The following is a 21,466-nucleotide window of genomic DNA, read 5'->3' as shown; positions in this document are numbered from 1 at the left end:
CACATACATATAAATTTTAATAAAAATCTTTAACATTGATGTCACGATAATTAAAATGTTAATCGCTATAATTTTCTCAGAATGGTTGAACATAATTCTTGTTTTTATATGTTTATATAAAAATTTTTATTTAATAGAAAAATGTGCAATAGATATTGTAATAGAAATCTTTATTCAGCACATGTGAGCCATGTGGAATGACGTTTTAGTATGTGAATGTGCCAGAAATGCTCGGAATGAATGCGTCATGCGTGTTAGCAGTGACGTATGAATTTGTGCAAAATCAAATAAATTGTGAAAATTTACAGAATTGCGCAGATATGATATATGCAAGAACTGTTAATGTGTCATCGTTTAAGTGTTCTTAAAGTCTTAAGTGTCTTATAAGTGGTATTAGATTAAGATTTATCTGATTGTTTACGCGAGATTTAAGAATGGTTAAATCGAAGAAAATACGTATAGAGCTGATTATTAAGAATTATTAACAATAATTATCTATAAATAATAATATTGTTAATAATCCCATTACTTTTATAGGTTTTATATAGATTGATTATGCAAAAAAATGAACTTAATAATTTTTATCAGTAATTGAAGGAAATTTTAAATATAAAAATTTTTTTTATTTGTTAGAAAAATTATATGATTATCCATATTTTTATCCATATTTAAAAATCATGCAGAACTGTTCTTTCTCTAGCATGATATTCATAATTAAAAATTATGTAGAACTTTCCTTCTCTAGCAAAAAATATATAATATTTATTTCAAAAAATGCAAAATATTCTCGAATGCATTTAGCATAAATAATCGATAATTATAAAAGAAAAATCTAAGTGTTGGAATTTCCTTCTCTTTTTCTAATTCTGGTTTTTTCTCTATTTTTATCGTATATATAATAATTCTATCTATACTCTTACTTATATATGATTTCTTTTCTTTCTTATATAAACTTTAATAAAATCTAACATTGATGTCGTGGGAAAATAAAATTTACAAAATGTTCATTCATAATTAGTTTCGGCTTCTAAAAGGCTCGTACAGCAAGCATTCTTATAACTTGTCAATTATAAAAATCTCTATTTAGCATTTGTTATTATATCTACAGATTACATAAATAGCAAAGGTTGTTTTCGTATTAAAAAAAAGGAAAAGGATGAAGCTTTTCGCTCGGTTTCGATTGCAGAGGGTGCGACATACACGTGACACAATACTGCGTTGCGTTAGTGCGTATGCCGGTTCCCTGGTCCACGCGCGCTCACGCTTCGAAGCCGAGTGTATGCGAGACGCGTAAGGGGACTTGTGCAACGGTCTGTCAGTAGGAATCGGGATTTCGTGTGACTTGGACGTGTTGTTCCGGGGCGTGCTTCGATCTCGCAGTCATAGTTCGCGACGAGTAGCACGTGTTCGCTACGTCTGACATATATTTATATGTATATTTATACATATAAATATTTATACATTTATACATATAGACTGCTAACACATGTCTATCGCTGACGAAGAGGTATCGTAAAAAAGGATCTGTCAATTAGCATTTCTCGTTATTTCGACGCGACGATGACTCTTTCGAAAAGCTTCTTGCCAGAGTAAAATACGTGCGACAGCGAGACAGACTTATCCTTGCTGCGAGAGGTTATGGGAAAATTAAGACTTTAGTATCATTTGGATATCCTGCGCGCTTACAGGACGCGAGTTCAACGGACGAAAAGGTGAACGGTTAAAAACGTGAGTTTTTTCCATATTCAAAAATCGAATGTTTGACCTCCGATTCTTATTTCGTAAACATGCAGTCGAGTACCGGAATATTTTCTCCCGATTCTCCGTTCTTTCGCTTCGCGAATTCGCAAATGACGAAGAGGAAAGAAACGACCAGTTTCTGACAGCGGCTTCGAGAATGCGGCTTCGCCGGCGCGTTGTCTGCGGCCAAACGAGCCGGTCGCGTGCGAGTGCAGGGTCGGTTTCAAAACATCTATCGGAGGTCTTTCACATGCGATAAATTTCTGTAGCTGTCACTTTATATTTTTAACCAATTTTCCATTTTTCCCTTAAATCCTAATACAATTTACTCCACGATTAGAATTATCAGAATTCGTTCCTAAAAATAAAAAAAAATCGTCTACCTTTCATCTCTTTCGAAATTAGTAAAATAATGACGCTAGTAAATGACAGAATTCGCGTGTAAAAATTATCTTAGCAAGAGAAAGTATCTTGTATCGAATTTGAAATGATTGAAAAAAGTGTGTTTCTCGGACATATATATTTTTGATTATTGCCCGCGTATTGTTTGATGAAAAAAAAGATCGGCGATGAATTTAAGCCTTGCACCGGCCCTGCATGGAAATGTTCGCATTCGCAATAAAGGCCGCGACACTGTTCGCGATCGGTCGGCGTTGCTAAGCGCAGTTTTTAAAGGTGCATTCGTCTCTCATCTGCATCCTTTATTATTTATTATTTCACTCATACACGCGATTTCGCAGAGTGATTCTTCGTTTTTCGATTTTTATTTGACATTATATTAAGAAAAATATCAATTTTTCCCCTTTCTCTCGATGAGGAGAGCCTTTACACATTTTATCTTATTATCATTAATTTTTATTTAGAATAAATTAAATATAAAGGTAGAAAAAATAAGATAAAATGAAATAAAATATTTGATATACTCGACATGCTAATCTGCTCTTTTCAAGTTCAATTTCGAGAAACGATATTCTCTTTGATTCTCTCTTTTTCTCATAGATTATTTTAATGTTATAGAGAAGAGATTTACCTATGTCTGTTCTGCGAAACTATATGTCCTAAATTTCTCTCGGCGCTTGGCGAAACAAAATAAAAATTAAAGAAAAAAATATTATATGTATAAAGAATAAAATCATTTCTCGAATACAAGCTTTGAATTGAAATCGAAGGGGCTAAATTTGAAAAGCAAAAGGTTTTAAAGTCGCTTCACGAATCTAAATATACAACCTTCTTTTATAAGACGACATTTTAGAGCCGAGCGAAAGGTCGTAAAATTGCGATGTAGAATAGGATACCGATTTTTTATTGTAGAGGTAACATTCGAGATGTTTACCTACGACAAAAGGAATGGTAAGGACGTAAAACTCGGATCGATGGATTTTATAATAATAGTTCCATCTTAACGTCATTTTTCATATCCATATATCATTCTCGGATTAGCACTGTGTGTTTAGAATTAAATGTCTATCCTGAGTTATAGCTACCTTTTTTTTTAAGTTATGTTTTATTACAATATTTTATGTTAATATCTTTCGCGTAATCCATATTTAGCATAAATTTTCATTATATTTATTTATGGAAATACAACAATAAGTTGTTGACTAATTCGATTAATCATGGTTGTAATATTACTAGAATTTGTCACAATTTTGTTTTACTTACGTTAGCATAAATTTAAGAGAGAAAAATTAGAGAAAATAAATTTTACATATGGAGTTTATAAATATAAATATGATTTATAGCAAATATTAATTTCAATTATGACAGAAGGATCTTTTTAAATTATTAGAATTCTTTCAAAATATTTTAAACACGCATAAATTTTATATCGCATGAGAGATTTTCGATCAGCCTTCAGAGCCATCGCTATAAATTTCGCAAATAAATCGTTCAGAAAAACGCAATCTTTCTTTGTCAAAAAATAATGCAAAAGGAAGGAAATGCAAAGAGCGTTATCACGAATAGAACGGATGATTCCGTCGAGTTCCTTGAACGTTTATATGTTTTTTCTCTCTTTTTTCTCTCTCTTCCAGAAAATAATATTTTCTTCAAGTCTCAAGAATCTCCGAAGCCAATTATACATCACTGGTATAATTAAACCTCTTGAGATTAGGTCCCTTCCATGTTAGAACCGCGTTGATTTTCAATTTTGTATTATTCGATTTAGAGACAATCACACTAAAAAAATAATTTTTATTCTAGACTTAAAATTGCATTATTTTATTTCCTTTCAAATTTGCAGTATATAGTGCTTTACAGTTTTTACGATGTAAATAATTTAGCAATTAATAATTATGAAATTAATTAGTAATTCAATGATTGATATAAAAAATTAAAATATCCTGCATCTCGTGTTTTAGCAATAATGGATTCTAAGGCTCTTGCAATAATGTTAATAAATCGCGATATTATTTTTTATGGCAGATAGGAATAAATTAATCAGCAAAAATGTCTCCTTATATTTTAATAATGAATAATGTTCGCAATGCTTCGCTAATCGCAATAAATACTTTTTTTCTAAAAGAAGTATGCAAATAGACATGCATTTACAAAAGTAGCTGTTATTGAGAGGTCGTATTCGCATGAAAGTTTATTTCAATTACACCATAAATGATTGCTTTACTTGCAGTTCACGGCTAAGAATAGGATAGCACTAACGTGTGTTACGTTATCATCTTTTCTGAGAAAGGTGTATCAATTTCATCGCAGAATGCACTAGAAATTTGTACAAATTATCTAAATAGTAATTAGTTAAAAAAATTATTCTAATAGGATTGAAAATTATCGAATAATTATGGATTAATATGCTTTATTTTGTAGAATTTTTTAACTCTTTTTCTGAGAATTGAATTAAATCTTTTCACAAATTGAAAAAAAACAACTTTCAGAAAATTCATCATGTATCTGCCTAATATTGATTTAAAATGCTAGTTTCGAGAAGCAGATATATTTTATGTAGTTTAACATTATATAATACGTATTCAATTTGAGTTTCAAACTGGTTTATTCAATTTCAAAACGAGTACGAAGGCCAATTCAGAATGAGAACGTGTGATTCCAAACGATTTAATAAAGATTCTCGTCAATTGAATTTGAATTCGAATGTCAACCGGTTTAAACTCGTCAGCGAATTTCCATTTAAGCTCTTTGCACATGTACCAGAAATTCATCAACGTATATTATTAAATAATATTTTTTTATTTAAAAAGTATAATAAAAAATTAAAAATTAAATAATATCAGAATTAATAAAATAATAACTGAAACAGCAATACAATTACATATTATCAATTAATTAATAATTTTTTAATTAACGATGTTCATATATCATGAACATATGTTCATTCAATTAAATCTTTTTCAGGATATTGCCAAATTATACATCTATAATATTAAACTAAATATTATTATGCTAAGTATCTCCGTGATTCATTATTCAGAAATCTGAGGATATTAGATATTTTTTGTGAATCTTTAATTCTAGAACAATGACGATTTTAAATTACGTTGCTATTTGAAAATCACGGATATATAATATATTCGGATACAACGGCAATTTTGTGTATATATATGTATATGGTATATTTTATCATTGATCATCTCCATGATGAGAATACACAGATATAATAATTTCGTCACGTTTATGTTTCGCGATGTAATTATTTTTTTAAATCGATGATCTATTTTTGGATCATCCGATTTTAATCACCGAAATCTATTATAAGACTGCGAATTTTTGCTTATCACGTTTATTTCGGGTCTTTATAGAATATAAAAACTAAAAGATTGGGATATTTTTTGCAATGAATCTCCCCAAACGCATAGAATAGAAGAATTTATTTGCGAAAGAGAGAAATTATTAATGTTTTATTAATTTTCTCGGAAAATAATTTCTCCTAGTCATTGCTATCGTGTATTTTTATAGATATTTTCACAAAATTTTAATATTTTTCCTATTGATCATAATAGATGTTATTATAAATATAAATTCTAGGGTTCGCGTATTTTTTTTCTCTTGATAGTTCATTTTGCATCGGTATATCGCAATGTTATAATTGATACAATACACTAAATAAATCGCTTAATTGTCGACGATTTATTTGATCGCTTGCGTCTCGTAGGCGCCGCGATGGTCTTAAAAAAGCCTCTCCCGGTAATATTTCGCATCCGTTTGTTCAATGTGGTAGCCACCAATAAAAAGGCGTCATTAGTAAAGGTAAATACTTCGATCTTACGTATGTGTTTTAGAGATCGTACCGTTTGCTTAACTGCTAATTAACATATCGGCATTCACGGTTATCTCGTAATCGTCATGATGAAAGAGATTATTGACATCGCGTCAGTTTTTTTATGAAATTTGCGCGATTTTAATTGAAATGTTACATTGGCAGTCTGTTGAATTAATTAGACACACTCATTGTTTGATATACATGATATCATACATAATGATTATCGTATGCATTATGTCGATTTCGTGATGATTTTGTGACGATAAAATTTATAGCAAATAAGAAGAAATCGCGAATATAACATATTTTTTTATAAAAGGATATCAAGTTACTAAAATTGTCACAAAAATGAATATAATATAATTAACAGTATAATTAATAATGTAAATGCTTCATAAGTATAAATATATTTAGTTATTAATTATTAATGTTGAATTTATTTATCAGATTTAATTTAAATAATTATAAAATTATAATAATTTAATGATTATAATTTTATCACTTTCAAATTTTTTAAATAATTTTTAAAGTTCTTAACAAATGAAGAGAGATGGAACTATACTTTTAATTATATATAATATGTGTATATAAGATTAAATATTATAAATTAACATATTGACATATATAATATTAAATATATTATATTAATAATAATTAATTTAATAATAATAAATTAGATCCAAGAATGTGAAGCTCTTAGAATTCATTCAAAATAATTTATATCGTGCAAAATTATGCTTCGTGTTTATGCAAAGAGTGCATGAACCGTAGATCCTTTTACCGTGACGTTGAACGACAAATTACTGACTTGGCAATTATAGTGACAATGAATTGATAAAACTATGATTGTTAGGGCCGGAAATCGTTGTCACATGCGTGTTTTCACGTGGAAATGTGAGACAATGTGTCACGGAAAATAATGCATTAAAAGGCGCGGTTTGTTCGATTAAATAAACTCGTACATTAACCCACCAGGGATCAAAGATAATCTTGTAAATGTTGTTAAATGACGAGAGTAATTTTATAATTGACACACCCACACTTCTTGTTATTTAATTATCATGAAGACAAAGGTCAATGAAGAGATCTGTCTGCTTTGTGGTTTTCACCTTGAACCCTCGAGCCTCTATCTAATCTCGAACCTCACACGGGTCTTTTTAAAGAAAGAAAACTTGTTCGAATAATGTATATGTTATCAATTTTCATCAAATTAATTTCAAATTTCCGTTGATAATGTATATTGTTAAAGAATGTATTTTTTTATTGATAATGTATATTGTTAAAGTTAAAAGATAATATTAGTGATTTTTCGATTGCTTTTCACGATACAGTCTTGCTCTATAAATAATTTTGTCTTATATGACATCAAGACCGTTTCATAAAATCGATAATTCAGTCTTGTCAGAGAATCACTTTGTCAGTCATTCGTTATCGCATCGAAATCTTTACGCTTTCATTATTCCTCATGTCGAGATATTTCAGTCGATCTTCAAACATAAATGTAGATATAATATAAATAATATAAAGCATTTTATGAGTTCACAAAGTATACGTGTTTGATTAATCTAATCAAGCATTACGTCAAATCGAATAAATTGCTAGCTCCAATCTTTAGCAGACGCGATGTACTGTTCTATTTTTAATTTCTAATCAACGTAATCATAGGAGCAAATTTGACTATGTCTGCAAATTTAATATATGAGCTTCGTAACAATTATATTATTTTATAATTAATGAAATATTTTTAAATAATGAATAATATTTAATTGATATTAAAAATACATGCTATTAAATAATAAAATCTTAAAATTACAAGATTACAAAAACCATGATTTAGAATGTTCTTTATGTAATATAAAATGCTTTAAATAAAATGCTTAAAAAAGAATCATGATGTGTTTATAGTGAAATATGTATTTTAAAATGTATTTTAAATACTTTTTAAAATTATTTCATAAGTTAAAAAATCTAAATTTTTTAAAATAAAGAAACAATTAAATATAATTGAAATAATAATTGTTGACAGGTGACCGCGACCGGTGTTATCGGGCAACCGCCTTGACAAATCAATAAATTCCCGAAGAGGAAACCGCAGAGAAATTAGATTGCTGTTTGATCGGCCATTGTATGTACGATCGTTCGAGCCATTGAATCGCAGTGCCTTTTTCAACCATATCAGAAGAAAAGGAAGAATACAAGAACACCTTAGGGGACGAAATTAATAGAAATATGGCACACGAAAATGGGATAAACGGTGGAGACACCGATTCGGAGACAGTGGAGCTAAATCTTGTGAGAAGAACCAGATTTCACGTGAACCGGGTCGACAGTCTCGAAGGTCGAACCAGTCTCCTTGGCGAGCAGGAGACCAAAAAATCCCTCAGGCACATGACCAGAGAAGCCTTGCCCAGGCTAGACAATTACAGGAACATCATGAGCATCCAGGCGGCTCATAGGCCTTCATTGGACGAGTTGCACAATCCCACTCTTCTTAATAAGGTAAAGCTTTTTGATGACTTTTCTGAAGGCATATATCGTCTGCGAGTTAAGCAGCTTTTCTTGATGATTAATCAAATATGTTTCAATAATTGCTTAGTATAATATAAGAGTTTTTTTGATAATTTAAAAATTGAAGATAAAATTAACTGTTTTTTAATTAATTAATTTTATAAATCACAAGTATAATTTAAACTTATAATTTCGAGAAAAATTGTACATTTGATATACTATACAATGAATGCTAAAATTATGATTTATAATAGCGGATGTATTCTCGATAGATTAAGTTTATTTCTATACGAAGATTTGTAAATGTCATACAAGACGCTACAGTAAGATGATTACAATATCGGACAATTTTATTTATATCGTCTCATAATTCTCTGATAAGACATTTTATATGATAATCCAAATGTGTCGTAATGAAGTTTACATACACGATGTTAATATTTCACGTGATTATATTATAATGAAGCGATAAATACAAATTCTAATGATAAAGAGCGACGCATTACAAGAAAAACCCGCGGTTGATGTATCTTTGTTCAGTTATTAATTTATGTAAAATCGATATTTTATATAGATATGAATATTTTACAGCGCGATAAATAAAATTCGTCCCGTTGATAAAGATGTAGGTGCCGACTTGCATAATGAATTTCTCGAAATCGTCCGCGATTACGAAGTAAGAAATATAAAAAAATCGTAAAAATGGAAAAATGACACATTGTAAAAGGCAGATGTACATATATATATGTATATGAATAGATAAATATAGAGGTTAGACAAATGCAAATTTATCAATATCGGATATATTCTCGATATTATACGACACGCATTCTTCAGATATGTTGCGTATACGCTGACATTCACCGGCTTTTTGAATTTTCCACTCGTCATCTGTCCAGTTCTTTCTCTATCTTTCTTTCTCCGATAGAATATCTAAAATTAACCGATTTCCCGTATATGCTGTAATTTAGTACATCCCGCGAAAGTTTCTGGAATAGACACGTGCTCTCTTCCTTTAAAAAATGACTCAGAAAAACGTAGCAGCACCAGTGAATTTTTCACACAATCTTTTACATATGATTTGTTTTTAGAAAATTTAATTCGAAGTTTTATTGTAGAGTTATTTAAATTCGAAAGAAAGAAAAAGATTAAATATAAAATTATAATATATTCAAATTTTTTAATTTATTAATTGTTCAAATAAAATAAAATCTTAAAATAAAATAATTTTATTTCTTCGTTTATGATCGTGATTAGAATTATACCAGGAAACTTTATGAATCGCCGATGTATATTTTTCTTTTCCTTGTTTAACTCACAGCGTATATAATGTATAAATAGCGTAGCATGTGTGCTTCTTCTTTTTTCAACATGACCACGACATACGGTATTAATTACGCAGACGACTCGTAAATCATAGTATGATTACAAAGATGGTTAATTGTGCAATTAACTCGCGGTTGAATGCAAACTTGGCGCCGAAGTTTGTCTCGTGGTGACGTCGCTCTCGTTCACAAGTTGGTGACGGAAAACTTTTCAGTTTACATATCTATCTTTTCGTTCACAAAAATGCTGATGACGGCTGAAAACGTGATGTCGTGCGAGCGTAAATACGGTACCGTTGGAATCTTTATTGCCTTACGTGACAATCTGTTCACGTCGACGCAACTTTACGACACAATGTGATACCGTTATCAAACGTAACAGCGGTGTAACGTGACGTTAAATATTTGCAATGACTAATTTCGAAAACGTAGTTCGTATTTTTAGTAATATTGTTTTGGATACAAATACAACACATCGATACAACAAATCTTACATTAATTGCAGTGTTGCACAATGATAATTAAATTTAGATAAATCCATTTTGGTATTAATTACGTACAATTATTTTTTTTGCCGGTTATTATTAAATTCTTTCATAAGCACTTATATATATACTTACACATATATGTATGCATTTGTAATTTATTAAAATTTAATTTTAATTTTTTTTTAAATGATTGATGCATAAATAATTTTTGGTATTTAGTTAGTAATATGATCTTTTCTATATCAATTTAATTCCAAACGTTAATTCACTTTAAATGTCGCTATAATTGTAATGTATTCATTCGATTCATTGCTTTTGAAAGCGCAATATTCTTTTTCATTTGCGAATCGATCGAAATCGTCAAAAACGTTAACCAGGCGTGAATATCCTTGATATTTCGATACGAAGGCTTCGCCGAGTTTTTCAATAATGTTTGATTTCATGTTCAATGGATAAAAATGACCTATACAAATTTTTATTTGTTCATTAATTAAAGTCTCTTCTTTACAAACAGCAAAAATGAGGATTTACTTGATGTTTATACTTTGTAAATATTTATACTTTGTTATATGTTACACAGTCTCTCTCTCTCTCTTTCTTTATTAGTTTTAAATCTCAAAAACTATTTTTATTTTTTAACATAATTAAAATACATTTTTGTAAGAGTGTAATTTTATACGATTCGTATAAAATATACGAGATTGCTCGATAAAAATTTCAATGGAACAGCAGCGACAAAATGTTTGTTTTAATATTTTGTAAATTTTATGACATATCATTAGACATATATTTAGATAGCTCATATGTGTAAGGAGATTTCTTTTCTCACGGCTAAAGAGAAAGGGGATAAAATTATACAGTCGGGGCAGTGGCCGCTTATATGTGGAGGAATGACACGATTGCATACCAGGTCACAGAAAATTCATTCGTGTTGAAACAAATTTAAAAAAAGAGTCACGTAGACTATTCACGCCTATTTTATAGATATCGATGAGACACTTCGTACAAGTTTATACAAGTTAAGAAATCAATTGGAAAATATTAGTATATGCAAAACTGACATTGCAAAATACCTCGAATGTTATGAAAGATCTATAAATATTTCTCAATAAAAAATATATTTTCATTATATTTGAAAAATACCAGATCATGATACTAAATCATGATAGAAATAACGAAAAATATTAATATAATTAGAAAGCAGTCAAGGAATTTCAAGTTTGAACATAATGCAAACAATAAATGTATGTAGATGTAAACAACAAATAAAAAAGAATAAAGGTAAAAATTTTTACTTTTTGCTAAAAAAGAATAAGTTGCATATATTACGATAGACTTGTGACATAATGTGAGATAAGTACATGTAAAAAGCATTACGTTCAAGATAAAATCGAATTAGCTATGCAATAAATGTGGCGCCGTTAGTCATGTTTCATTAACGCAATCGAAGAAATTTTTCAGAGGATTATACAATATATGCATGTGAATGCGACCCTGTCGCCTTAAATGTTAGGTCAAAATGAAGACCCTCACGTTCATTCGGGCAATTAAAGTCATTCGATGATAAATACCTCCAGGAGGAACTCATCACATCATATGCGTCATTAAGACACGGTATAATTTTTACCCGAGAAACTAATTCTCTTTCAGAAATGTGTAACTCAAGAGATGAAATGAGTCCGTTTATTCTGTGCTACGTCGATAAATATCATGATAATTAAATAAATGAGTCACGAGTTTTACAGTCGTAACTAAACTGCTGATTGAACAACATATCTTATGTATGACATTGTCATGTGATGCTGTTAATTGACTCCAATTAATGAGTCTCTTTTTCAGATTATAAGTTCTGTGCAATAGAAATAAAAAAGTCAATTAATCATTAAGTGCAAATACTATATTGGTCTCAAGTATTGATTGCTTTCAAAAATAATGGGATAAATTTAACAGATTCAAAAAGAAATGTTTATTTGCAAACATTTTCGCATTTCACAAATATGACTCTTCGATAACTATCTGATTAAATCGAATGAAGAACGTAAATTATGATTCCTCTTATTCTTATAATTCCTTTTATTTATGTCGATTGGCCAGTTTTGATTGATATCGATTATTATATCGCGCAAATAATATCAAAGACGTAGATAATTTTGTTTTTATTTATATTAAATATTGTTTATTGTTATTTATATATGAGATTGATTCTTAACATTATAAATAATTTAATACGATTATGGTACATATTGATTCTGCGTGTCAAAAAAATCTAATCAAATCTCGCGACACTAATCATTATAAATAATTTGCGAAGTTGCATGTATAATTATATTGATAAATGAGCAAACAATAAAAAGTCTTAATGGCTATCTTTCACACACATGATCACGATTGATTGCCAATCCGAATCGAATTGATCATAGAGAACATGAAGACAGAATCCTCGTTTACAAATCTGTTTCATCAATCATTTTCATTAAAAACATGTAAAGGAAAAACTAAGATTCAGCTCTTCTTCCAAAAAATTAGAAAAATAAAAAAGAAGCGCACATATGTTATTTAAATCTAAATACATGAGATTTCTTTAACACAAATGTACAAATAATTATATCACATTTTTATTTTAAAATATTTATTACATATATGAAGAATCTTGCAGCAGTAAAGAATTAAAATAAGAATATATAAGAATAGAAATATATAAGAATTAAGTTATATCGTTGAAAAAAATATTATATTATAAATTTCTTAGTAAGTTTTTCTTCTACATTAATTCTTTGCAACCCACATGATTTTGCGAACAACTGATTCAATTGCATGATATGGCGATATCAATGGGGTCAGTAAAACGCGTGCCCCGAATAAATTACGGGTCCCTGAAGGATAAGCGTGCATTATTCGCTTTTGCTCGTGTCATAGTGAAGGATATGTACAAACACACGCGAAAGAACACGTGAAAGGAGATTTATTTATATAGAAGGTCTTTATTCTCTCTTTCCTATATCACACACTACTGTAACCCACTTACGTCTCTTGTATGCGATATGCGCGTTTATACATATGTATGTGCAAGTGCATAAGATTTGATCTACGTGTAACATGAATCAAAAAGTTTCCAGTACTTTTTACAGAGTTCTCGATTGAAATCTTTACGAGTTTTGAAAATAAGCAGCTTTTTTTTGAATCAGCTCTATAAAAAAATATTAAAAATATGAAACTAAAATTTTGAAGAAATTTTGATAATTCATTATTTTCAATAATTCGCATAATAAAAATTTTATGTGGAAAAATAATAATGTAATAACTTATTGTGTACGGAAAAATATATACGTTCTTTTTTATAATAGTATCATATGTCTTTTTAATTTTTTTAAAAGATTATTTTTTAGAAAGAAAAAAGATCATATGTTATAAATTATTTGACTTTAATAAATGATCGAATAAAAGGAAAGATTAATAACATTTATAATTAAAAATTATAAGATTTAGCACATCAAATACATAGAGGACAAATTATCGCGATTGTTTTTGTGAAAATATTGCAGGAATAATTTTGCAAGTATTTGCATAAAACAAAATATTTAAATATGTAACAAAAAATCATATGAGATGAAATAATCATTCGTCTAAGAAAAAAGTATAAAATGTTCAAGAAATTTTGTTCAATCACAATCGAATTAGAAGCAATTTGATTTAATCCAATTCTCGTTATTGATTATTCATCTTGTGATGTAAATTATCCGCAAATATTTCTAAATAAAACGTCATATTTACTTCAACATGCCCGCATTGACATTTAAAAGCTTCGATCCAATTATTCGCATTCCTTTTAAAGGCTTCCGTAAATATTTCAACGAAGCCTTCCGGAAATCATTAATCATCACGATATGTCAATATTGTTCAAATTCTGTTAGAAAATAATGTTTTTTGAAAAAACACATAGAGGTGTAAAAGTTCATATTTTTCATACATTGTATCGAATAAGAATGTTTCCAATTTTTTTATCAAACGATCGTCGCTCAATTGCATGCAATTTGCAAAAAGTTCTTCGACATCGGACGATATCATTGCGGATGTGAGACTTGGTTACGTAAATCGTTAAGACTTCATTGGCTGAGTGACGATCCTTCCTCTAGAGATCTCCAGAATCACCTTCAATGTCTTCGATTATTGTCTCTAAATCTCAATATATCATCGTATTAATCTCACTAATCGCGAGATGTGACACAGGATTGCGTAAACGCGCGCGACGCATTAGGTGAGATCTAAACGATCGTCGTCTCGTCATCTGCGAGAAATCGTTTCGATCCGTTCAAAGCGCCGACCTTGAAGTCTCTCCGTACGTCAATTACCCATCGGATTGATGAAGACATCCCGACGACACGATGGAGCATAATTTCTCGCGTAATTACGAGCAGACCGCGGCCAGAATCTTTATGGGCGCGATTACGCGATTTGCATGGAAGAAACAGTCAATTTCCGATGACATACGAGATTGCGGCATTTTGAGACTTCCTGAAAAGGTTCCGTCAATCTCCTGTCTTCTCTCTTTTTCTTTTCACCTCAAGTTAAAATCTCACATAATTACACGTTTTCGTGATGCACACGTGTGACAATCTGCAAGCTGCTGATGCAGTGAAATACGAGAAAACTAATTGCAAACGCCAAGAAAGTAGATATCATTTTGTAGAAATTATAAATGAAAATGAAATTAAAGTCAGAAAAAAAGAATTAAATGAAAATTGATTAAATGATAATTGAGATTAAAATATAAAAATATAAAAATATAATTAAGTGAAACTTAAATTAAATTGAATAAAGAAGGATATATGTCAGATTGTTATAAAATTCTATCTATTCATGAAGTTATGTATTATGATTAACGTGTGAATATTTATGTTTCGAAATATTACTTATAAAAGGATAATTTGTACTTATATTTACTATAATTTTCTTTTATTATATAATTTATCAAAAAATATTATTTTTTTGTAAACGCCGATTTCAACCTGCAATTTCTTACAACACGGTTTTTGGGATAAAATTATTTCTTAATGAATCGACTTATCGAAATGACTATTTTGCAGGACCCAGGATCGCATACATTAACCGTTCCACAATTAAAATCCACGGCATCCGGAGTGAAATTTGGATGGATTCAAGGAGTGCTTATGCGATGTCTCCTCAACATCTGGGGAGTGATGCTCTTCCTGCGACTTTCCTGGGTCGTAGCGCAAACCGGAATAGGTGGGTGCTCTGTTGTCGAATGATTCTTCAATTTAATTGAATTCTTGAGATTTCAACATCATTGATGTCATTCCAGGTCAAGCTATTTTATTGATTCTCACAACGACGGTAGTCACGACGATTACAGCTTTGTCGATGTCAGCAATCAGCACGAATGGTCTTATCAAAGGAGGTATGAAATATACAATATCGAGGACATTAAAAAGAAAAAAAAAAAAACAAATAAGATATTTTTATAATTTGATTATATAACTTCAAAAATTAACGAGAAATATATTTTAAGAATTATACTTAATTCTGAAATAGCTAAATCATTTTAATATTTTTTTATCATTTAATAAGGAATTTATATATAGTTTATATTGTAATAATTACGCGTGAAAAAACTGATATAAAAATGTCATTCTTTACTAAATTATGTCACATATATTTTACTGCTCACACATACATATATCAATTATAATATAGAAAAATTATATTCTTAAATATAAATACTTCAAGAATGAGTAAGAAGAAAGATGATTAAAGCCGACAGTCCTCTTATCAATTCTTTTATGTGATCGATAATAGTAATATATTCTTGGCTAATTAATAATTGTCTTTTGTAATTGTTTGCACATATGTAAATCGTTTTAATGAATTATTGAGTCGATACGATGGCATAGTATGATCGATCGAAGCTTACACATTGCTTTTTGTTGTTTCTTTTCAGGTGGAACATATTACATGATTTCCAGATCATTGGGACCTGAATTCGGGGGCTCCATAGGTCTCATATTTTCTTTGGCGAACGCTGTCGCTTGTTCTATGTATGTGGTCGGATTTTGTGAGAGTTTGATAGATTGTCTTAATTCCTTCAATCTTTGTATAGTCGATTGTGGAATCACAGATATCAGGATTGTAGGTTTGTAAGCTTTAAAAGTTTTATATATTTATATATTTATAGTTTTATATATGTTTTTATATATTTTATAGAGAATTCACATTTTAATTCTGTTTTTCATTCACATTCTAAAATAATATAGAGCGCGAATAATACGGTGTTATATTTTCAGGCTGTCTAACAATAGTCGTACTCCTAATAATCGTGGTAATCGGCTTGGAATGGGAAGCGAAGGCACAAATATTCTTGTTAATAATCCTCCTCTTGGCTATTGGCGATTTCACGATCGGCAGTTTTATTGGTCCCAAAAGCAACGAGGAAAAGGCTAAAGGATTTATCGGATACAACGGTAACATCCTATTAATATTCCTCATGATACATTTTTCCTCGATGTTTTTATATACATCTCATAATCATAACAAGTATGGTATTATCAATTTAATAGTTTTATTTGTGATTTGCAGCCGAGCTGTTTAAGGAAAATTTGTATCCGAACTATAGATATAGCGAAGGCGTGGAACATAATTTCTTCTCGGTCTTAGCCATTTTCTTCCCAGCGGCAACAGGTATCCTGGCAGGTGCGAATATATCTGGTGACTTAAAGGTAATTTAATTCTTTTCCTCGTTCATATGTAGAAGATATTAAATATCGACAATTCTCGATGCAATTATTCGCTTATTTAATTATTCATTAGTTTGCATGAATTGTGCTCAAGGATATCGTTTTTACATAAGTTTTGTTTTTATTAAATAAAAAAACGATAAAGCAACTTGCGTATTTCTTTATCATCGCAATTAATCGCAAAAGTCAGCGAGAATTTTATATGTGATGCGAAACTTCCATGCAACTTTGGAATTTTATCTTGTATTCGACAGGATCCGCAAACGGCAATACCAAAAGGCACTTTATTGGCGATTCTGCTGACATCGCTGTCATATCTAATTATAGCGATCATAGTTGGAAGTACTGTTATGCGAGATGCATCTGGCAATGTTAATGATCTATGGGCAATATATAATTCTTTTTCGACACTATCAATACTTGGTGCAGACAATAGTACCGCGATCGAAAATAATACAAATATTATCGAGAGTGCCAATCGCACTTGGAGTGTATACCAAACAGCTTTTAACTGCACAGGAGGCAGTTGCAACTATGGCACTCATAACAGCTTTGAGGTGCTCACATAATAATTATTAATGAAACTTGAATAAATTAATCCTTGAAAATTTTAATTAAATCAAAATATGAAAACTGCTTGCTAAAATGTTAATTAAATTGATAATATTATTGATATTTAAAGATTTATAATATAGATATAGATTAATATTATTGATACTTTAAGATTTATGAAAGTAATTATCAATTTTTTAAAAATAAAATCGAGTGCAAAAATTGAAATAAGTAAAATGTATTACAGGTAATTCAATTAGTTTCTGCTTTTGGTCCTTTTATCTATGCCGGTTGCTTCGCGGCTACAATTTCAAGTGCTTTAGCATCGCTAGTCTCAGCACCGAAAATATTCCAAGCACTTTGTCTTGATAAACTATATCCGGGAATTGCGTGGTTTAGTGGAGACAAAGATAAGGAACCGATTCGTGGCTATTTACTCACTTTTATTATTGCTGTCGGTTTCATTTTGATCGGTAAGTAATAAAAAAATTCTATAATTTAACAAAGAAATTTGTTTCTTTCAAAAATATATGTAAATCGATTTTTTTCAGGTGAATTAAACGCGATCGCGCCGCTCATTTCGAACTTCTTTTTGGCTGCTTATACTCTCATTAATTTCAGTACCTTTCATGCTTCCCTTGCTAAGCCGATCGGATGGCGACCAACTTTTAAGGTATAATATATATAAAAATGTACGCTCGTGGCATTATTTTATTATCACACATATCTTTTTACGTTATCTGTATCTAATAATAATCGTTATTATTTTTTAGTATTACAACATGTGGCTTAGTCTTGCTGGCGCTATTCTTTGCGTTTCTGTGATGTTCCTGATCTCATGGTGGACGGCTTTAATAACTTTAAGCGTAGTTTTAGCGTTATATTTAATAGTCTCATATAGAAAGCCTGGTAATATTCCAATAGAATTTTATTTTTATTTAAATGTTGGTTAAAAAACGGAAACGATTATGTAACATTTTATTTTGTAATGCATATTCGTCTAAACGAAAATATGTTACAGATGTAAATTGGGGTTCAACTACACAAGCCCAGACATACAACAACGCGTTGACCGCTGTGCAACAATTGGATCGAGTGGAGGATCATGTGAAAAATTATAGACCGCAACTCTTGGTTCTCACTGGCGCGCCAAACACGAGATCCTCGCTCGTCGATTTTGCTCATCATATCACCAAACATCAGAGTTTATTTATTTGTGGCCATATTATCGAAGTACCTATCGTGCTGGTTTCTATTTGCTTTAATTTATTCACGTGATATATCATAACACATTCGTTTTCGTATGCTTCAGACATCCATTTCATACAAAACGCGCAATAGCATGCTGCAGAATTGTTCTTCCTGGCTCAGAGCGAACAAAATCAAGGCGTTTTATTCCTTGGTGGACGGTGCGAGTTTCCAAGATGGAGCTACTTCGCTTCTACAAGCTGCCGGACTCGGGAAAATGAGGCCTAATATTCTGTTAATGGGTTATAAGCAAGACTGGGCTACCTGTCCCCAAAATAATTTGAATATGTATTTTAACACTATGCAGTAAGTTTTCGTATATAGTTTTGTGTCATATCTTAATCAACTTAAAACTTTTCGTAGAAGTTATAATTCTTCTCTCTTTTTTTTTTCTCTTTTTTTATTAATTGTCTGCCCATTAATGAGACAAAATATATATTGCATTTTTATTTTCTTTTTCTGTATCTTGTAGCAAAGCTCTGGATATGCACATAGCAGTAGCACTTCTTCGGCTTCAAGAAGGTTTAGATTGCAGCGTAATCGGAGAGGATCAAAAGAGACTGATGCCTACATCGATACCAGGCAATCAAAGTTTCTCGCAGCTTAGCCAAGGTTTTTAAAAAATTACGTTTTTTTGTCTTTTTAATCCCTTTCCTTTTTTTCTCTAAGGATTGATAAATTAATGATAATTATTACAGCTAGTAGCGTATCCGACATTTCAATTCCTGGCAGTCCCGCACCGAGACGTTCGAGAACGATTAACGAATATCCCAATCCGTCCTCCGAGGAGCAGCGCGAAAATCGATCAAATATAATGCCAATCACAAATATACTTAATGTAGTAACGAAATTCCAAAGGAAGCATAAGAAGGGTACTATTGATGTGTGGTGGCTATACGATGACGGTGGCTTGACGCTTCTCTTGCCCTACATTATTAGCATGAGGCGTAATTGGTCTAATAGCAAATTAAGGGTATTCGCACTCGCCAACAAAAATTCTGAATTGGAATATGAACAAAGAAAGTAAGTTTTTTTTCTAGTGACAGTTTTGACGGAAAATAATGTTTTCGATAATTAATATTCGTTTTTTCGTAGCATGGCGAGTCTTCTATCGAAATTTCGGATAGACTATTCCGCGCTGAAGGTCATACCGGATATTTCGAAACCGGCACAAACTAGCACAAAGGCATTTTTCGATTCGTTAATAGCTGGCTTCCAGGAATCATCAGCAGATTCGAAAAATTCAGACGATGGTATTGAGTCGTTTCTTTATGAATTTAATCCAAAATACAGGCTGTATATTAATCATAATCTTTTCGTTTCAGATATCATTAAAGATTCGGAACTTATGGCGATGAACGAAAAAACCAACAGACATCTCCGTTTGCGTGAATTATTACTTGAAAATTCCATGGAAGCAAATTTAGTCGTTATGTGAGTATTTGCATTGCATATTTTGTTATATATTTGGACGCATTTTAATTAATGTTTTTGTTGGATTTATGCAGGACGCTTCCAATGCCAAGGAAAGGTGCTGTGTCAGCGCCTCTTTATATGGCATGGTTAGAGACACTTACGCGTGATATGCCACCGTTTTTATTAGTGCGGGGTAATCAGACGTCAGTTTTAACGTTTTACTCATAATAATCGAGATATTACATATAAAAATATGGTTCTCACAGTTGGTGATAACCACAGTATTATAAAGACAAAAAAGACTTAATCATCTGTATATGCAGAAAAAATCGATTTGATTATCGCAGAAATTTATAGTGATACATATATAATGCTAATGATCTATGCTTTATTTTATCATTGCTTTTATCATTATTATGAGAAAATGCAAGTAAACTACTATTGAAGAATGTGTGCCTATCATAAGTAATCTCTTATAAATATTTATGTCGTGTTTTCTTAAATGACTAGGATATTTTTCTATTCCAAAAAAAAAAACTGACAAATTTCTATATTAAAAAGCAATTATGCTGCATAAATAGTTGAAGTAATGGTAAAAATATGACAAATGTAGTTTGTAACATTATTTATTTGTCATGCAATATTTCTCTCTGTGCATCTTATCTTAAATAATTTAAATTTTTCAAATATGGGTGTATTTAAAAATTAAAAAAATTTCTAAAGGTAACATATTTTATAATTGATAATTTATTAATAATTTAAAAAATTTCACATAATCTATATGTTCAAATAATTTTTGTCAAAAGTTTATATCCCTGTATATATATAATATATATGAACTTATAAGTGTTTGACAATATTTATATATAATACAGAATATAAACTATTATAGAGATTCTATAAATACCTTACAATGTCAAAAGTTTATATCCCTGTATATATAAAATGTATGTGAACTTATAAGTGTTTAACAATATTTATATATAATATAGAGTATAAACTATAGAAATTTTGTAAATACCTTACAATTGACTGAATTAAAAGATGTGCCTATTTTTGTATGTGTTGTTTTATAACCTTATAATCTTATAAAAGCATTTTCTATCAAGAAAAATAATATAAAAAATAAATGCCAATATTTCTTTTCATTAAATACAGAGCAAATATACATAAGTAAAAGCATTACATATGCAAGATTATAATTATTAATCT

At 30.2% G+C, this 21,466-nt stretch overlaps 1 protein-coding gene across 1 annotated transcript; it reads left to right on the top strand.

The window, feature by feature from the left end:
- The first annotated feature begins 1,301 nt into the window (after nt 1-1,301).
- Nucleotides 1,302-20,897, top strand: LOC105258406 (bumetanide-sensitive sodium-(potassium)-chloride cotransporter). Its single transcript, XM_011269632.3, has 18 exons — nt 1,302-1,728; nt 7,995-8,467; nt 15,374-15,533; nt 15,610-15,705; nt 16,246-16,437; nt 16,589-16,765; nt 16,881-17,020; nt 17,293-17,595; nt 17,838-18,063; nt 18,142-18,263; nt 18,364-18,499; nt 18,612-18,823; nt 18,903-19,144; nt 19,311-19,450; nt 19,537-19,861; nt 19,934-20,091; nt 20,164-20,272; nt 20,347-20,897. Exons 2-18 carry the CDS (start codon nt 8,198-8,200, stop codon nt 20,480-20,482), a joined length of 3,144 nt encoding a protein of 1,047 aa, XP_011267934.2. The 5' UTR covers nt 1,302-1,728; nt 7,995-8,197; the 3' UTR covers nt 20,483-20,897.
- Nucleotides 20,898-21,466: the final 569 nt, after the last annotated feature.

This window comes from Camponotus floridanus, unplaced genomic scaffold (genome assembly GCF_003227725.1).
Source record: "Camponotus floridanus strain SB8 unplaced genomic scaffold, Cflo_v7.5 scaffold43, whole genome shotgun sequence".
NCBI classification, from domain to species: Eukaryota; Metazoa; Arthropoda; class Insecta; order Hymenoptera; family Formicidae; genus Camponotus; species Camponotus floridanus.
This window is presented reverse-complemented; position numbering and strand designations above follow the sequence as displayed.